This window comes from Hyalella azteca, unplaced genomic scaffold (genome assembly GCF_000764305.2).
Source record: "Hyalella azteca isolate HAZT.00-mixed unplaced genomic scaffold, Hazt_2.0.2 contig2384, whole genome shotgun sequence".
Classification (NCBI taxonomy): domain Eukaryota; kingdom Metazoa; phylum Arthropoda; class Malacostraca; order Amphipoda; family Hyalellidae; genus Hyalella; species Hyalella azteca.
Genome location: NW_025932661.1, coordinates 27,031 through 42,075, shown reverse-complemented (window position 1 = coordinate 42,075; position 15,045 = coordinate 27,031). Strand labels below are relative to the sequence as shown.

The window sequence follows — 15,045 nt, the reverse complement described above, 5'->3', positions numbered from 1 at the left end:
TATTATTAGTTTGCCTTTTAACCGCAAAGCTTTACGATAGATACGTCACTCATAATCAACACGGGGAAGAACGATCACATTATTTGCAGCGCTGCTACAATTCAAGGTCAATGTGGATGGCGCTATCATATTCAACTTTCATATTACCTATTGCAGTCTCACAATTGCTTCTATAATATCTATATCTTTTCCAAAATGAATTTGAAATTTAACCATGGCTTCGGAAACATGAATCAGTCTAATAGGAATTAAGTTAATTCAAATGACCCGGAAAATTAAAGTAAAATTAATGTGGCATATTTAATTAGAAATAGATCGTTTGACACTTGTATAAACCAGGGCTCGTGCTATTTAATTCACATAAAACGACAACAGAGATGGTCTATTCAATGTAAAAGCATCAAAAAGACTTAGTTCCAGTTTTAAACTAGAAGACAAACGATTTTGTATCGCTAATAAGCCAATATAGTCAAAAGTCAAGACTCATGAGAGATGTGACGTGGTAAGACATCGCGATGAGTTATTTCTCCAAAACAAGTCCTAGAATTAAAGTTATCGATATTGCAATTAATTTCAGACGTGGCACTAAACTGCATAGTTAAATAAAGAAAATAATTAACAGATCTACGAATCTTTGCATTATACGTTGCTTGTTATTCCAGGAAGTGCAAAGATGTTAAGTGAACATCAATTTTCAAGTGTCTGACAAACTCCGGTTATGTTGAGAATTTGGATAAATATAGATGGTTTAAATTTCGATGGTACGGACATTTCATTACTCCCAATGAGGCTCAATATCTCGGTAGAAATACAAACCTTTAGTCAAATCTACTTTATCAATATTGTTGGTGTAGTTCAATCTTTTTAATATGTCTCGATACTCAGCAGCATCTTCTTGTATTTTGTCTGCACCTGCTTCTGCAACAAATGGATAAAATGCTTTTCGGTAAGAAAATGTCCTAAAGCCGGAGGTTTTTTTGCTAACATGTTTCTTCAATCCCAGTTTGGCGAGATGCCAGTGGAAATATTTGAAAAGAAGAGGGTTTAGCATGCCGGCAGAGCAAGATGGCGTCACAATCAGCAATAAACCGCCAGGTTTTAGAAGTTCACTGGCCTTCCGACAGCACTCGAGCCGCGCTTCGGGACAAGGGATGTAATCAAGCATCAGAGAGAACACTACAGCGTCGAAACTCTCGCAGGGCAGACGCTCGATCGTCGGCGTGCTGTCGCAGTCGGAACTAGGGTCCTCAGACGAGGCTAGTTCAGGAGGAATGTCACAGTCGCTGGGATCAGCAACTTCCAATTGCAAGAAGTCGCACTTGTAGACGTCCTAAAAATAAGTGTTTTGGATTTAGGAATTTTATGATACATCGACAAAAAACAATGACAGTACTAATGACTTTTTAGGTTATAATGATGACAATCATGCACTTATAAATTACTATCCAGAAAATACACTAATGAGCAGTAAGAAATTTGACAAACTCAGCAGAGAGGTTTAAATAATTACCTATTTGACCAATGAGTTCTCTATGCGAGATGCAGGTGTTAGATACTTATATTCTACAATGGTATTGTATGCAGAGTTCAAAATTTGGATTCAGTCTCACCCTGAATCAGAATGGTTTCGGCCAAAATTTTCTTCGCCTAATACAGTCTCTTATTATTATACAGTCTCTTATTATTATACAGTCTCTTATTATTATACAGTCTCTTATTATTAGGGAGTTATAGGTATGGCGAGCGCTAACACCAGAGATTATTAGGGAGTAACACGTATGGCGAGCGCTAGCACCCGAGATTATTAGGGAGCAATACGTATGGCGACCGCTAGCACCCGAGATTATTAGGGAGTAACACCTATGGCGACCGCTAGCAGCCTAGCACTTGAGATTATTAGGGACTCAACTGACTTTGGTGGCGGGCATGAGGTCGATGGGTGTCACCAATAGCTTTGGATGCCGGCCTAGGGGGTTGTAGCAGCTGCCCACGTCCAGCACACGTACTCTGCACAGCACGGATCAGGTCAGTTACGAACCTCTGATCTGATATTTGAACGAGAAATTAAAAGACAGTGAACTGTGCTGCTTTCAAAGATACAGGAGAAATGACACCATAGGGAACAAAAGATTAAATCTAAGAGTGATGGAGATTCGAACCCTATGATGACATTTTTAACTAAACATTAAAACTCGACAAACTGAAGATCAAATCTCAGCTAACTAGAAATTAAAATCAAGATTACTTAAGACTATAATACAGTTCGTGTTAAAAGTAAATTTCGAAGAAAATTAAATTTTATCACGCAGCCTAACTACGAAGTCATCCAATCCCGACTAATCTTCATATTATGTTTCACACATTTTTCTCCCCTAAAATAATTTCAAGTTATAAAACAAATGTTTTTTATTAGGTCACAATGTATTTGAAGTTATTTACAGCCAAGCTAACCTCGCTCTACATGTAATTACCTGTCAGTTTCAGAGAAACGTCGACTCCAAAAATTTCCCGTGCCCCCAATAGCGTTAAAAAAGCTGTTTCCTCTACTGGTATCCACGTCTAAATCCTCTTTGATAAATTGCAGCTCGGAATTGATCATTTTGGCGAGCATTTCGCTCGAGCACGACGAGTCTTGGGAGTTTAATTGACTCTTGATGATCGGACGCAGGGTGGTCTTGATGCGCTGCGTGAGCTCCTCGAGCTCCTCTTGCGACGTCGTCATATCGCTCATATGCCGCGTTGCTAAACGCACTTCGTCCTCGAGCGCCTTTACGTTTTCCCCTTCCATAAAATATTTATTTAGAATTCTCCATAACCAAATGTTACGACGCTCTGGAGAACTTTCCTGAAAGGAGATTGGCTTGGATCATTTATCAGAAGCAGTGCAAGCAGGACTTAAATTTGTTACGTATTTCAATCTATACAGTTAGAATGTATGGATCACATATAAATCTCAGGCATACTTTAACATGAAAAACAAGTGGTTATACGCTGCTCTTAACCCAGTAATTCTGTCCGTTTCATACCCCATATTTTATGTATCAGATTTAAATGTTCCACATGAGCTAAATCTCACTCCAATGCATCATACCTGGTAAGTCTCGCATGAATCTCAATACACAATTAACCGTTCTTTGATATAAGATACCTGAAAATCTCCCTTCAATGCCCCATGTGAGGAAGTCATCAAAATAACTGAGAATGGTAGAAATCAAGGTCGAGCCTAGGACTATTGAGTAAATCTGTCCCCCCTGCAAAGCACACTTGGCTCTTCAGCTGCAGAGCTATTCCCAGCTACGAGCCTGAGTACCACAATCTTGAATTCCATATCTTTTTATAATTTTGTAACTAACCAACGTGATTTAAAAAATGCCCAGTTCTAACAAACACAAAACTTGCATACAAGTCCCATTATAAAATTTGAAGTAAATGTTCACTTTTTTACCGGAAAAAATGCAACGTACTAAATTAAAAATTGCATTTACATTTCATAACTCACCCTGCACCTTTCTTGTCTTGAAACACTTTAGGCTTGGTTCAAACCATCCTGCTGGTCGCGTGCCAGTCACGGCCCAGTCTAATATCTTTTAATGTATTTCTATATAAGCATTCACCAGCCGGGCAAGGCACCTGCCATGCCAGTCGCCGTCCAGCCACAATTAAGGCAAAAGTTATTTTGACTGGGACGTGACTGCAGCGTTGCCAACTTATTTTTTTTTTTTGCCAACTATACCAGATTACCAGCTTAACATACCAGATTTTATCAAATACACCCAATCAAAAATACCATAATGGACACCATCTCAACAAACCAGATTTGTCACCAGTTGTTAATGCTGCAGTGACTGGCTTTCCAAGTGATACAAAAAGAGCTGAAGTGAGCACGACTTATGACTGGACTGAACATGAGAATACACCTTTCAGGGAACGGACCGTGACTGGCATATGCCCGGCAGTGTGATGTGAACCAAGCGTAAGTGGTTGAATTATCAGGCTTGATTCACATCATAATGCCCAATTACCTATCCTAGATAAGCGCCCCAACAGCCTCTGCATATTTGCATCAACAGGCTTCAAACACACAAAGGGACAAAGTAACTTTGAGGAATATATATTAGAATGTTGGTGATCCTTTTTGCCATGACATATAATAATTTGTCTTGTTTCATTCTTAGTGTAGAACTGGACGGAGGTAAATTCCAATAATTCCTCCTATCTTACAATAACCGGGTTCCATTGTCAGCTCATTTGCTCCTTACAATTAAATCCAAAAAGATAACGAAGACCACGTATTTCTAGATTGAACCAGATATAACTTTTATTTAAAACCCTCAACAGCTAAATGAAGCTATAATACCCCATATATGACCTGATAAATCCCAATTTAATACCTCATACCTGATCTCTTGATATCCCACACCCGGCCTGATGAATCTTGCTTTGATACCACTTACCTGATATATCTCTTTTCAATACCCCATACCTAACCTTATAAATCTCTCTTCAATACACCATACCTGACAAATTTTTCTTCAATACTGCACCTCTGATGAATTTCTCTTCAACGTCGTACACCTGACAAATCTCTCAATAAATAATACCTGACAAATCTCTCTTCAATACTGCACCCCTGATGAATTTCTCTTCAAAGCGGCACACCTGACAAATCTCTCAATAAATAATACCTGACAAATCTCTCTTCAATACTGCACCTCTGATGAATTTCTCTTCAACGCAGCACACCTGACAAATCTCTCAATAAATAATACCTGACAAATCTCTCTTTAATATTGCACCCCTAATGAATTTCTCTTCAAATCAGTACACCTGACAAATCTCTCTTCAATACCCTATACCTGATAAATCTCACTTTGTTTAGTTCCCAGTGTCGTCGTATCGCGAGCATGGCTGCAGCATAGTCAGTGAGCAGCGAAGTGTCGCTGGTGTGACGTGACCAAATCTCATCAAACGCTTTATCTGAGCACAAAATTATGTATATATCGCACACAAATTATCTCACCTAAGTATCAAAAATTTAAATTCTTGAATAAATAGCTATTCTTATCATTAAAAAATCTCATCATGGGGATAATAACTCAAATTAAAACTCCCACAGAATAAAAAAACACAGGGTAGTATAAGACAACAATACAATGCAAATAACATTGCAGCTCAACAAACAATCTTTTAGGCATGTTGATCTAAAACAACTTATCACTGCTCTACAATTCTGCTCGTATTTACCTAACCACATGATTTTTGAGATGTTATATAGATACCATGTGAATTAAATTATTGTTAGAAATTATTCTATTTTTAATTATTTATACAAAGGGCCTTTGATTATAATTTAGAAAGCATGAACTAAAACTGTGAGTGTAAATCAAGCATTAGTTTAATACATATGCAAGAACGAGTGCAAAATCATCATGGAACATCAGCTACCATATTATTGGCAATTATTGATACTACTAGGCATTCATTTCTGATGTATCTAAGCTGTCAGTATTTGCAAACTTCATTATGATTTCTCCATGGATTAATCTTCGAACATGTTTTTGTAAATTTTAACATCTTATTCTCTGGTGATCAATTCTCCTCATTCATGTCATAGCCATATGTAAATTCTTTGCCAAATCCCATTGGGTATGGAGATAACAAGAAATCAGTTCAAAAAATGTCCAATCATAAATTTAGAATACAATAAACTTGACAGACATGCTGTTACTCATTTTATTCCCCAATTACACTATAGGTATGACATTTTAGCTATGATGAATGATACATGTCAGGTTTGATTGGGTTTAATAGTAATTGAAGTTGGACATATACTGGTATAGATAGTCTGTTTGTCATTAGTATTTAGTTACAACAGCAAAGCATATTATACCAGTTGCATTAGATCATCCAAGAAGTAAGGTCTTTACCATGCAAACTCTTTCTGTCTAGCAACTTTATTTTCTCCACCCATATTTCTAATAAAACCAAAATTTATACTTCATTATGAGGGACAGGGGGTTGCAATAGTGATACCACAAATATTGAAACTAAAACCCAACATTTCCCCCTTTCTATATCTTTCAAATATTTTCAAGTTAGTAATTTTTCAAACATTGTAATGGGCAGGAAAAATTTTTTCAATACCTATTAAGATGCTCAGAATCACAAAGAAATGAAGATAGAAATGGGGTATTCCTTAGTTGTGGAAGCAACAAAATGTCACCTACACCCAAGGCCGCAGTGTTTGCCCATGTCAATTTTAGTTAGATGCATAACAAGCATAAATATTTATCATCAGAGAAAAATGTGTTATAGGTATATGATGAAGCAAGATCTAAAAAATATGCAAATACTATTTCATTATAATCAATAAGATTCAACATGCGATTACTTTAAGAACAACCACGAACATACTGTTGACATTATGAAACTCACTATTAGCTTAAATCATCTATAAAATTCGATAAAATTTCCATTGAAATCACAATGATTATGCCAGAGCATGTAAACATCAGAGCATACAAAGTCAAACACAGATTGTGTCCATTAACATTAATTTGTTATCTAAGTTTATAGAATTGCTGCAATGGATATCAAACAACCCTGGTCTTCAATTTATTTCATCCTAAGTTACCTTGCAGCCACTCCATCTTGAGTTTCCTGTGAGTGTCACGCAGCACAAATGCCAGGTCTCTCAGACTCTTGCCTTTCAGGGCCAAACTGCACAAAGTTTATAAAGGTAAAGTAATCAATGCATAAAATAATGACTTTAATTTGAAACAACAAAAATGTCTCAACTTCAGATAATATAAACTAGAAAACTGTGTACATTTTTGTATTCATACTCCAATTTTTTCAAGAGTATCACTTACTCAAATCTTTTCCATCTTGCTCATGCCATCTTACTCATATGGCCTGAACTTCAACAGTTAAAAAATTAGCCTCTTATTTGAGGAAATGGTACCCAATGAATAAATAGTATAGATTTTATATATTATTTTACTATAAATTTTATATTCACAAAGCGTTTTTAGAAGCTAAATTTCACCTATAGCATCTCATAATTTACAACAATGTGTGAAAATTCCACATTTCCACTTACCTAAGCTCCTCAGGAGATGCACTACATGAAATTACAGAGGTGTCAGGATTCTCACTGCATTTTGAAAAGAATAAAACCCCACGTGATGGCTTTGTCCATGCATTGCTTATCTTGATTAACTTCAACATTACAATCAATAAACCCTTCTTGGTCTAAGAAAAAGCTTATCTGGAAAATAAGAAACCAAATATACATAGATAAATGCTTTGTATATGAAAATTTCTTGCAAAGATTCAAGGTCAAATTTAGGAATAATTGAACTTGCAATAACACTTCTACAATTTTCTTAAACTTATTCATGATTAATTAATTTGTTTGATAATATAATAGAGGCACAAAATTTGCCATGTAGCTATATTACTATTTTTATACCATATGCCTTTCAATTTGTGCAGCTTTAACTCCTCCCTCAAATTCTTATTGCAAGTCTTGCTGAGATTGAATACCACAAAAATTGTTTTGCTATAGTTTTAGTGCTTTGATTTAGGACTTTGGAGCCAGTTACTGCTAACCAGGTCAAGATAACTCCTACTTTTTTTCTGAAATATTGCAACTCTCATATCATATAATTTCAGTTTGAATTAGAGCTTCATTAGAGCTGTGTGAAATCTCACAGCTCTAATGTCATGTATTTTTGCTTGATTGAAAAAATAGCAGTTTGCACTTTGCAAACATCATGAAATAGGTATTCAATAGTGTTCTGATTCCAAGCTATGTCGTATTCCAATACAGCTCACACAGCGATCAGAATTTGAACACAAGAGTGTCGGCATTGCAAATTAGTAGAGTCTGAAGCGCGACTGGAATTAGTCTCACAAAATGCCAAATTTAGTCACACACAGTGTCGGAATATATGGATTAGGTAGGTTTGCATTCTAAAGGCTTTTAAATAAATATGGCAACATTTTATGACGTTTCATTGTTGCTGGCGCGTAGTGCGGTGTTTTGAGAGTGACGTAAAGCAAACAGAACTTGAGTTGCGCGTACGGTGTATTTTTTAATTTTTATAGCAATTCATTTTTTGCTATGTCCTTAAACTTAAAGTGTCGGAATATACCGCATTTACCCTAGTGACAAACCACGGATTTTTTAGAATCAGTTCATTTTTAACTTCCTCATTTACTCACAATTTAAACCAATTTCTTAGGTTTGATAATGCAGATATCCAGGATACTTTACTGGTCTACAGATAGAACTCAAAAATGAACTTGAGGGATGAGGGAGAGTCTAAAAAACTATCTGCTTTCAGTGCTTTGCAACTATGGTGTGAAATTCTAGTTACAGTGGGGTATCAAATTTACCAGGATTGGAATTTTCCTACTTGTTTCTGAAATCTCATGGCTCCAATATGACAAATTTTTAAAACATTTAGAATCTTGCAGCCCAGTCATGCAATTTTGTTTACAATTTGATAGGAGGGACCTAATTCATCTGGCAGAAATCTTGTAGTTCCAGAAATGGCAGGACCAGGAAAGCCCTAGTCACAGCCCTAAAGGTAGATGTTTGCCATGCTTGAAATTAACTAATAAACATGGCATATTTCAGAGGCCATCAGACTTTAGTCATAATATTAAATGACAGAATTTTCTTGTTGAAACACACACAATTATTGCCAGAGAATGCATTATATTCCAATTTTTAGGGCCTAGAAATTAGAATACAATGCAATAAATGCATTCTTTGGTATATATAATAATAATGCATTCACTCCCTAAAATTCTGAATAAAAAAATTTGTCAGATGACATTAATGGATCAAAAGGCAAGTCTGAGACACATTGACATATTGTTTGCATTGCAAGTTACAACTTAACAAGAAACATCAAACAATGAAATTTTGGTGGATATAAGTATATAATACATTTAAATAATATAAATTTAAAAATTTTTGAAACACATAGGGATTTTAATAATTATATCAAGGTTCAGACTTCAGATAATTCTGATAGTTTGCAAACATACAAAAATTCCATATTGATCAATGCCGGTGGTGGTTGTCTGGAGAAGAGTGATCTCTTCTGTAAAGTAGAAACCTTGAATTGTACTGGTCTGGTCAGTGGCAGGCATACAGTATATTTACTTGGTGAGCTGCAAAGGTGCTACTGGATTTCTCAAGCCATGGTTTTTTGGATTTGCCAGCCATGATTCCATTTATTTGACCTGTGAATTCCATATCTTGGCCATCATTGGCCATGAAGAGCCATTTACAAGCTGCAAACTTATTTTTAAAGTCTGTGCATGTGTTACCCCAAACCTCTAATTTTGTCCTAAAAACAGTCAAACAGCAACAATAAGATTTGTCTTTACTTTAGTGGCAACTGAACATGTGATAATGTCTTCTGACCACTCCGAAGTGACCACAAGTAGGCAATCTTCAACTAAATGTTTTGGGTTGACTCGTTATCATTACATTCTGTAGGATATTGTGGTGGGAGCATTGAACTACTGCGGATTGTGAAGTTAAAAATTTTATGAAATGACATACCTATTGAACACTTCTTAATTAGGCTTTTTATCAAGAAAATTTTAATTTTTGCATACAGCTTGGAACGAGCTGTATGTGTCTAATTCCAAGCTGTGTCGGAATTAGTTTTTATGTGACTAAAACCATCTCTTAACACTTTGACTACGTATTGGTACATATGTGTACCACAAAATGTATTTCTCCAGGAGGTAGTGGTACATAATTCAGGCTGCCTAAAATTGGGCCAAATCCGAGAACAAAAAAGGCCAATAATTCAATGTATACTAGTTTATTTGTAGGTTCCGCTATAAAAATTCCATTTATTTTCTTTTTGCAGAATTTAAAATTTAATTAGGAAGTACCCCTATCATAAATTTTAGCCGGCCAACGCAATTGAGAAAAACTAAATCGTGGAATTTGTCCAGAAAAAATGACTGTCTGGAGACCCTGCTTAATAAAAAGTACAAAAAATGAAATAATTGTACAAGATGAAGGAATCGTAGTCAACGTGTTAACTTAATCATCTATTAATTTTTTTACCACTTGAAATCAGCAAATACAAGTATAATTAAAAGATTCCTAATATATTCACAGATGTATTTAAAAGTCTCAAACCATAATATTCTTTCTACACAAACAGTTTCTCACTATTTGGTAGAGCAAGGTCAACTATCAACTTTGACACATATTTCAATGTTCTCACTGGGTGACGAGCACCGTCTCTCTTTGGATCTCAACATTTTCCCGCCAGACGGCCCAGACCTAGTGCTTTGGCAATAGTATGGCTGCTATGGCGCGCAAAAGTATGATGTCACTATTTCAACCATCAACGAATGCATGGAACTAAGAAAAAGCTTAATATAGAGGGAAAAAGTTGAGAAGTGTCAGAATTACCCCCGATGTCAGAATATACCGCGTTTACCCTATGCTTCACAGTGAAGTTCACAGTGAGTGAGTTCACACAATAGCTAGGCTAGCTAGCCCTAGGCACCACTGTGCAGAGAGTGGATGAATATTGCAAGATCTTTGGTGACACTTCAGTAGCAAAATTTACACCTTCAGAAGATCTTGCTGACACATTTAGATTGTAATTCTTGCATTTAATATATTTGTCAGTCTTTGGCCATCTATTTAGAAAAAAAGTAAGGTTTCCGGTACGTTGGATGGATCAGGATGCAGTAAAGCTTGTCCGGAAAAAGTGGAAATCGGTTGCGATGAGTTCCTGCCAAAAAAATGTAAACAAAATGTAGTTGCGGTCACATTAGAGCGATCAGACTGCATCATCTCATGTTCAGCTGACACTTGCTGTACAATCAGGCTGTTTTTAGGGTAAAATTAGTTATTTGGAGTAACATGTGCATGCAGCCTTGTAAATAAGTTTGTGGCTTGTAAATAGTTTTCATTACGCAGCGTAAATGGCTTTTCAATAAAAATTACCCGGCAACGCATTTTGAAAATGTCGGCGACGCTTTGGGCTTAAAAACCCATATATTGGCGACGCTGCTTCCACCTTCTGCACCCTAGCGGAGGTGGCTAGGCCTAAATCATATCACAAGTCACAACCCAGGATTATAATTTTCCTACTTCGGTATTACAGAAATCTTCCAGCTTGAGCGTAACATATTTTCAATACATTTGGAATCTTACAGTTCAATCTGGCACATAATCAATAATAAGATAGGAGATAATTTACAGTGGGGGGAAATAAATATTCGTACACTTGAAAAATAGTATTTTAATGTATGTAAGTACACAAACTTGACAGGAAAAGTGATTTAAATTATGTATAGAGACGCATAGTATTCAAAAATACTATCAAAAGAAATTAAATCTCAATGCAACAAAAAACAACGCAATATGTTCACTTTTCGGGGTGAAAAAAGTATTCGTACAAAACAATAAATCCGCATTATTTTAATTTAATACTTGGTTGAATACCCTTTATTCAGCTCAACAGACACCAGTCTATTTCTATACGTCTTGACCAATGATTTGCAGATGCTGACTGGTATTTTATACCATTCTTCTTGGCACACCACCTTTTCTTAAGGTGGTGTGCCAAGAAGAATGGTATAAAATACCAGTCAGCATCTGCAAATCATTGGTCGAGACGTATAGAAATAGACTGGTGTCTGTTGAGCTGAATAAATGGTATTCAACCAAGTATTAAATTAAAATAATGCGGATTTATTGTTTTGTACGAATACTTTTTTCACCCGAAAAGTGAACATGTTGCATTGTTTTTTGTTGCATTGAGATTTAATTTCTTTTGATAGTATTTTTGAATACTATGCATCTCTATACATAATTTAAATCACTTTTCCTGTTAAGTTTGTGTACTTACATACATTAAAATACTATTTTTCAAGTGTACGAATATTTATTTCCCCCCCACTGTAGCTTATGGATTATGGATATCTCTCCTAATGAAAAATTCATTCAAAATTTTCTGTCAATATTTCTTCATTGCTCTCCTTAAAAATCTGGTTAGCTCTTCATTTAGATTTAACATACAATGCCATATCTTACAGCTTATCGGTATATCTAAAGCATTTATTTTCATGACGCATTGTGAATTCTGGTAAGTGGTAACGGCAAGCGGCACAGGCGCACGGCTGACGTTCGTGCTGCTGTGGCCGGGCAGGCCGGCGCCCGCTGCGGCGGCGCTGCCCGGCTAGAAATTTGAAGGTGAAGAAGTAGCAGCACAATGACCACTTGTTACACCTGGACACAGTACAAGACTTCAACGTTATGTGTCAAATATCCTTGCACTTGCAGGTTCTATCGGGTGGGCTTCCGGTTTTGATCACAGATAAAAGTAAGAGCTGACGTGTGGCATTCAGCTCGGGAGGCTCTGTGGTGAATAAATCATCTATGGACTTACCGCGGCCGGGTTGAGTTCCGCAATATTAGAAATTTACAACGCAAGATTCAAAAAGACATCCACAGGTAGGTACAAAGTACAAACCTGGTTGAACTAGATATACTAGTTCAACCATGACAAACTTTACGTTACTAGTATGCAGAAAATAAGAAAAAGAGTGCTCGTTATAAATCCGATAGTGTAGTAGCCTAGTAGGCTAATACACAGCATTAGGTACCTAAGGATATATAGGGTAAACGCGGTATATTCCGACATTGTAGGTAATTCTGTCACCTCTCCAGCTTTTCCTTTATATTAAGCTTTGTTTTAGTTCCATGCGTTCATTGATGGTTGAAATGGTGACGTCACACATTTGCGTGTCGAAATACTGCAAAAACACTAGGTCTTGGCCATCTAGTGGGAAAATATTGAGATCCAAAGAGAGACAATGCATGCCACGTGGTGAGATCATCGAAAAATGTGTCAAATTTGACAGTTGACATGGCTTTACCAAATAGTGAATAACTGTTTTTATAGGAAGAATATTATGGTTTGAGACTTTTAAATATGTCTGTGAATATATTAGGAATCCTTTAAGTATACTTGTATTCGCTGATTTCAAGTCGTAAATAAATTAAAAGATGATTAAGTTGAGATGTTGGATTTAGACACATGAAAACGAATTCCGACACAACTTGAATTGGACACACACAGATCGTTCAAAGCTTTGTACAAAAATTGAAATTTGCTTAATTAAAAGCCTAATAGCTGTTAATTAAAACGTAATTAAGTAGTGTTCAATATTCGTTAGTGTTCTAATTCAAAGCCGTTGTTAAATTTGAAGCGCTGACGCAATACGACTCACCACGTGTCGAATATTGCCACACAAAGTGACGGAATATAGGGATTTAGTAGGTTTCCATTCTAAAGGCTTTTTAATAAATATGGCAACATTTTGTGACGTTTCATCGTTGCTGACGCGTAGTGAAGTGTTTTGAGAGTCATGTGAAGGCAACAGAACTTACGTAATGCATACGTTTTTTATAGTTTTTCATTTCTCGATGCGTCCAGACTGTCCTTAATGTGTCGGAATATACCGCGTTTACCCTACCTCCCATCCCAACGTATATAATAATGGAAGTGTGTAGTGGTGACACAGAGAAAATTGCTCACTGCTTCTATTCAAATTAGGTACCCCATACTTTTTACAAAAACACTTATCATTTCATTCTATTGTTTAATACATTAAGTCCAATTGCCCCATCTTGTATTATTATTTCATTTTTTGTGCTATTTTGAAACATGCTTGTCAGACGGTCAGTCTCTTTTTCCAGACAAATTCTGCAAATTATTTTTTTTAAATTGTAGTATTGGCCGGCTAAAATTTATGACAGAGCCTCAGAGCCAGAGGTATATCCTAATTAAATTTAAAAAAAAAACTGAACAAAAAAAATAAAATGTTTAAACCGGAGTCTATGAATATACTAGTAACTAGTAGGTAGGCTACAATCGCTTACTAGGCTATATATTTAGTTATTGACCTTTTTTGTTTGTTTAAACTTCAAAGTTCAACATGTCACTCGCTTTAGTCGCTTATACAGGCATAATACAGCTTGAAGCAGTAATGACCGCTTCCGCTCTGCAATAACTGCATCAGGTTTCAGAGGTTCAATGCCTACACTACATTAGGACCTAATGCTGAGAGTGAGAGTGCGAAATAATAGAATACAGGAATAAACGAGATGAAAAAATCACTTCTTCAAATTATATGAAGAATTGAAAATATTTTCGATCCATGTGCAATGGTCCCTAGTTTATAATTATAAGTACAGTTGTACGCTATGCATATAGCGCTGCCTGATATAGGTATGTTGATATGACGCCACAGTGGCCACACGGGTCGACGGCCCAAGACCACCACTGCCGGACTGCCCTGGGTATAACTGTATAAGGGTACGCACACAGTGAGACTGTGAGAGCAGGTTGCCATCGTGCTGGTTAGGTACCTGCTCAGCAGCTCAGGCTGGTGCCCGAAACCATAGAATACAGAAGCCTATTCGTACAGGTTTTCACTGTGAACACTTACATTGTTATCCTATGTTCATTCTTGTGGCAGGTTGCCCGCGCGGTCTTCTTTCTAATTTATTCTTATAGGAGCACTGGAAGCTAGTCCATAAAGCCCCTTGCCTAAACTGGGTTTAATTGGTACCTAACAGTCTAACAGCTCTGAAAGTTAAAATCTGAAACAAAGAGAGAACACACACACACACGGAAAAAGAAAAAAACAAGAAAAAAATAAACTAAAAATAACAGAAAAAAAATTAAATAATAATAAATATATATAAATAATACATTTTTAATGCAAAATTAAACATAGATAAATAATAAGGATAAAGTATTGAATGAAATAAATATTAAGGAAAAACAAACAACAAAACAGCAAACAACAAAATAACAAAACAACAAAGAAAATACAAAAATTATAAATTAATAAGAAATCAATAAATAAATAAATTATAGTACAAAAGAACAATAAAATATGAATGCAATAACATAATGACGGCAAACCCGCTGAAGAAAACAAAACACAGCGGAGCCATGGAACCCGGCAGAGCCG

The 15,045-nt window shown here is 36.1% G+C and overlaps 1 protein-coding gene across 1 annotated transcript; it reads right to left on the bottom strand.

Moving 5' to 3' along the window:
• Window positions 1-286: 286 nt before the first annotated feature.
• On the bottom strand, window positions 287-7,279 carry LOC108678297 (S-adenosylmethionine sensor upstream of mTORC1). The gene is made up of 6 exons (XM_018166674.2): window positions 7,103-7,279; window positions 6,635-6,720; window positions 4,871-4,977; window positions 2,472-2,845; window positions 1,914-2,007; window positions 287-1,330 (listed from the first exon to the last, which is right to left on the bottom strand). The coding sequence occupies exons 1-6, from the start codon at window positions 7,228-7,230 to the stop codon at window positions 776-778; spliced, it is 1,344 nt and encodes a 447-aa protein (XP_018022163.1). The 5' UTR covers window positions 7,231-7,279; the 3' UTR covers window positions 287-775.
• Between the last annotated feature and the right edge of the window lie 7,766 nt (window positions 7,280-15,045).

Excerpts from the sequence above, each read along its gene's own strand:
- LOC108678297 (XM_018166674.2), bottom strand. The coding sequence starts at position 7,230 with ATGTTGAAGTTAATCAAGATAAGCAATGCATGGACAAAGCCATCACGT. Across the intron at positions 2,846-4,870 it reads GACACTGGGAACTAAACAAA|GAAAGTTCTCCAGAGCGTCG; the intron begins GTGAGATTTATC and ends ATCTCCTTTCAG. Across the intron at positions 1,331-1,913 it reads ACCTCATGCCCGCCACCAAA|GACGTCTACAAGTGCGACTT; the intron begins GTCAGTTGAGTC and ends ACTTATTTTTAG.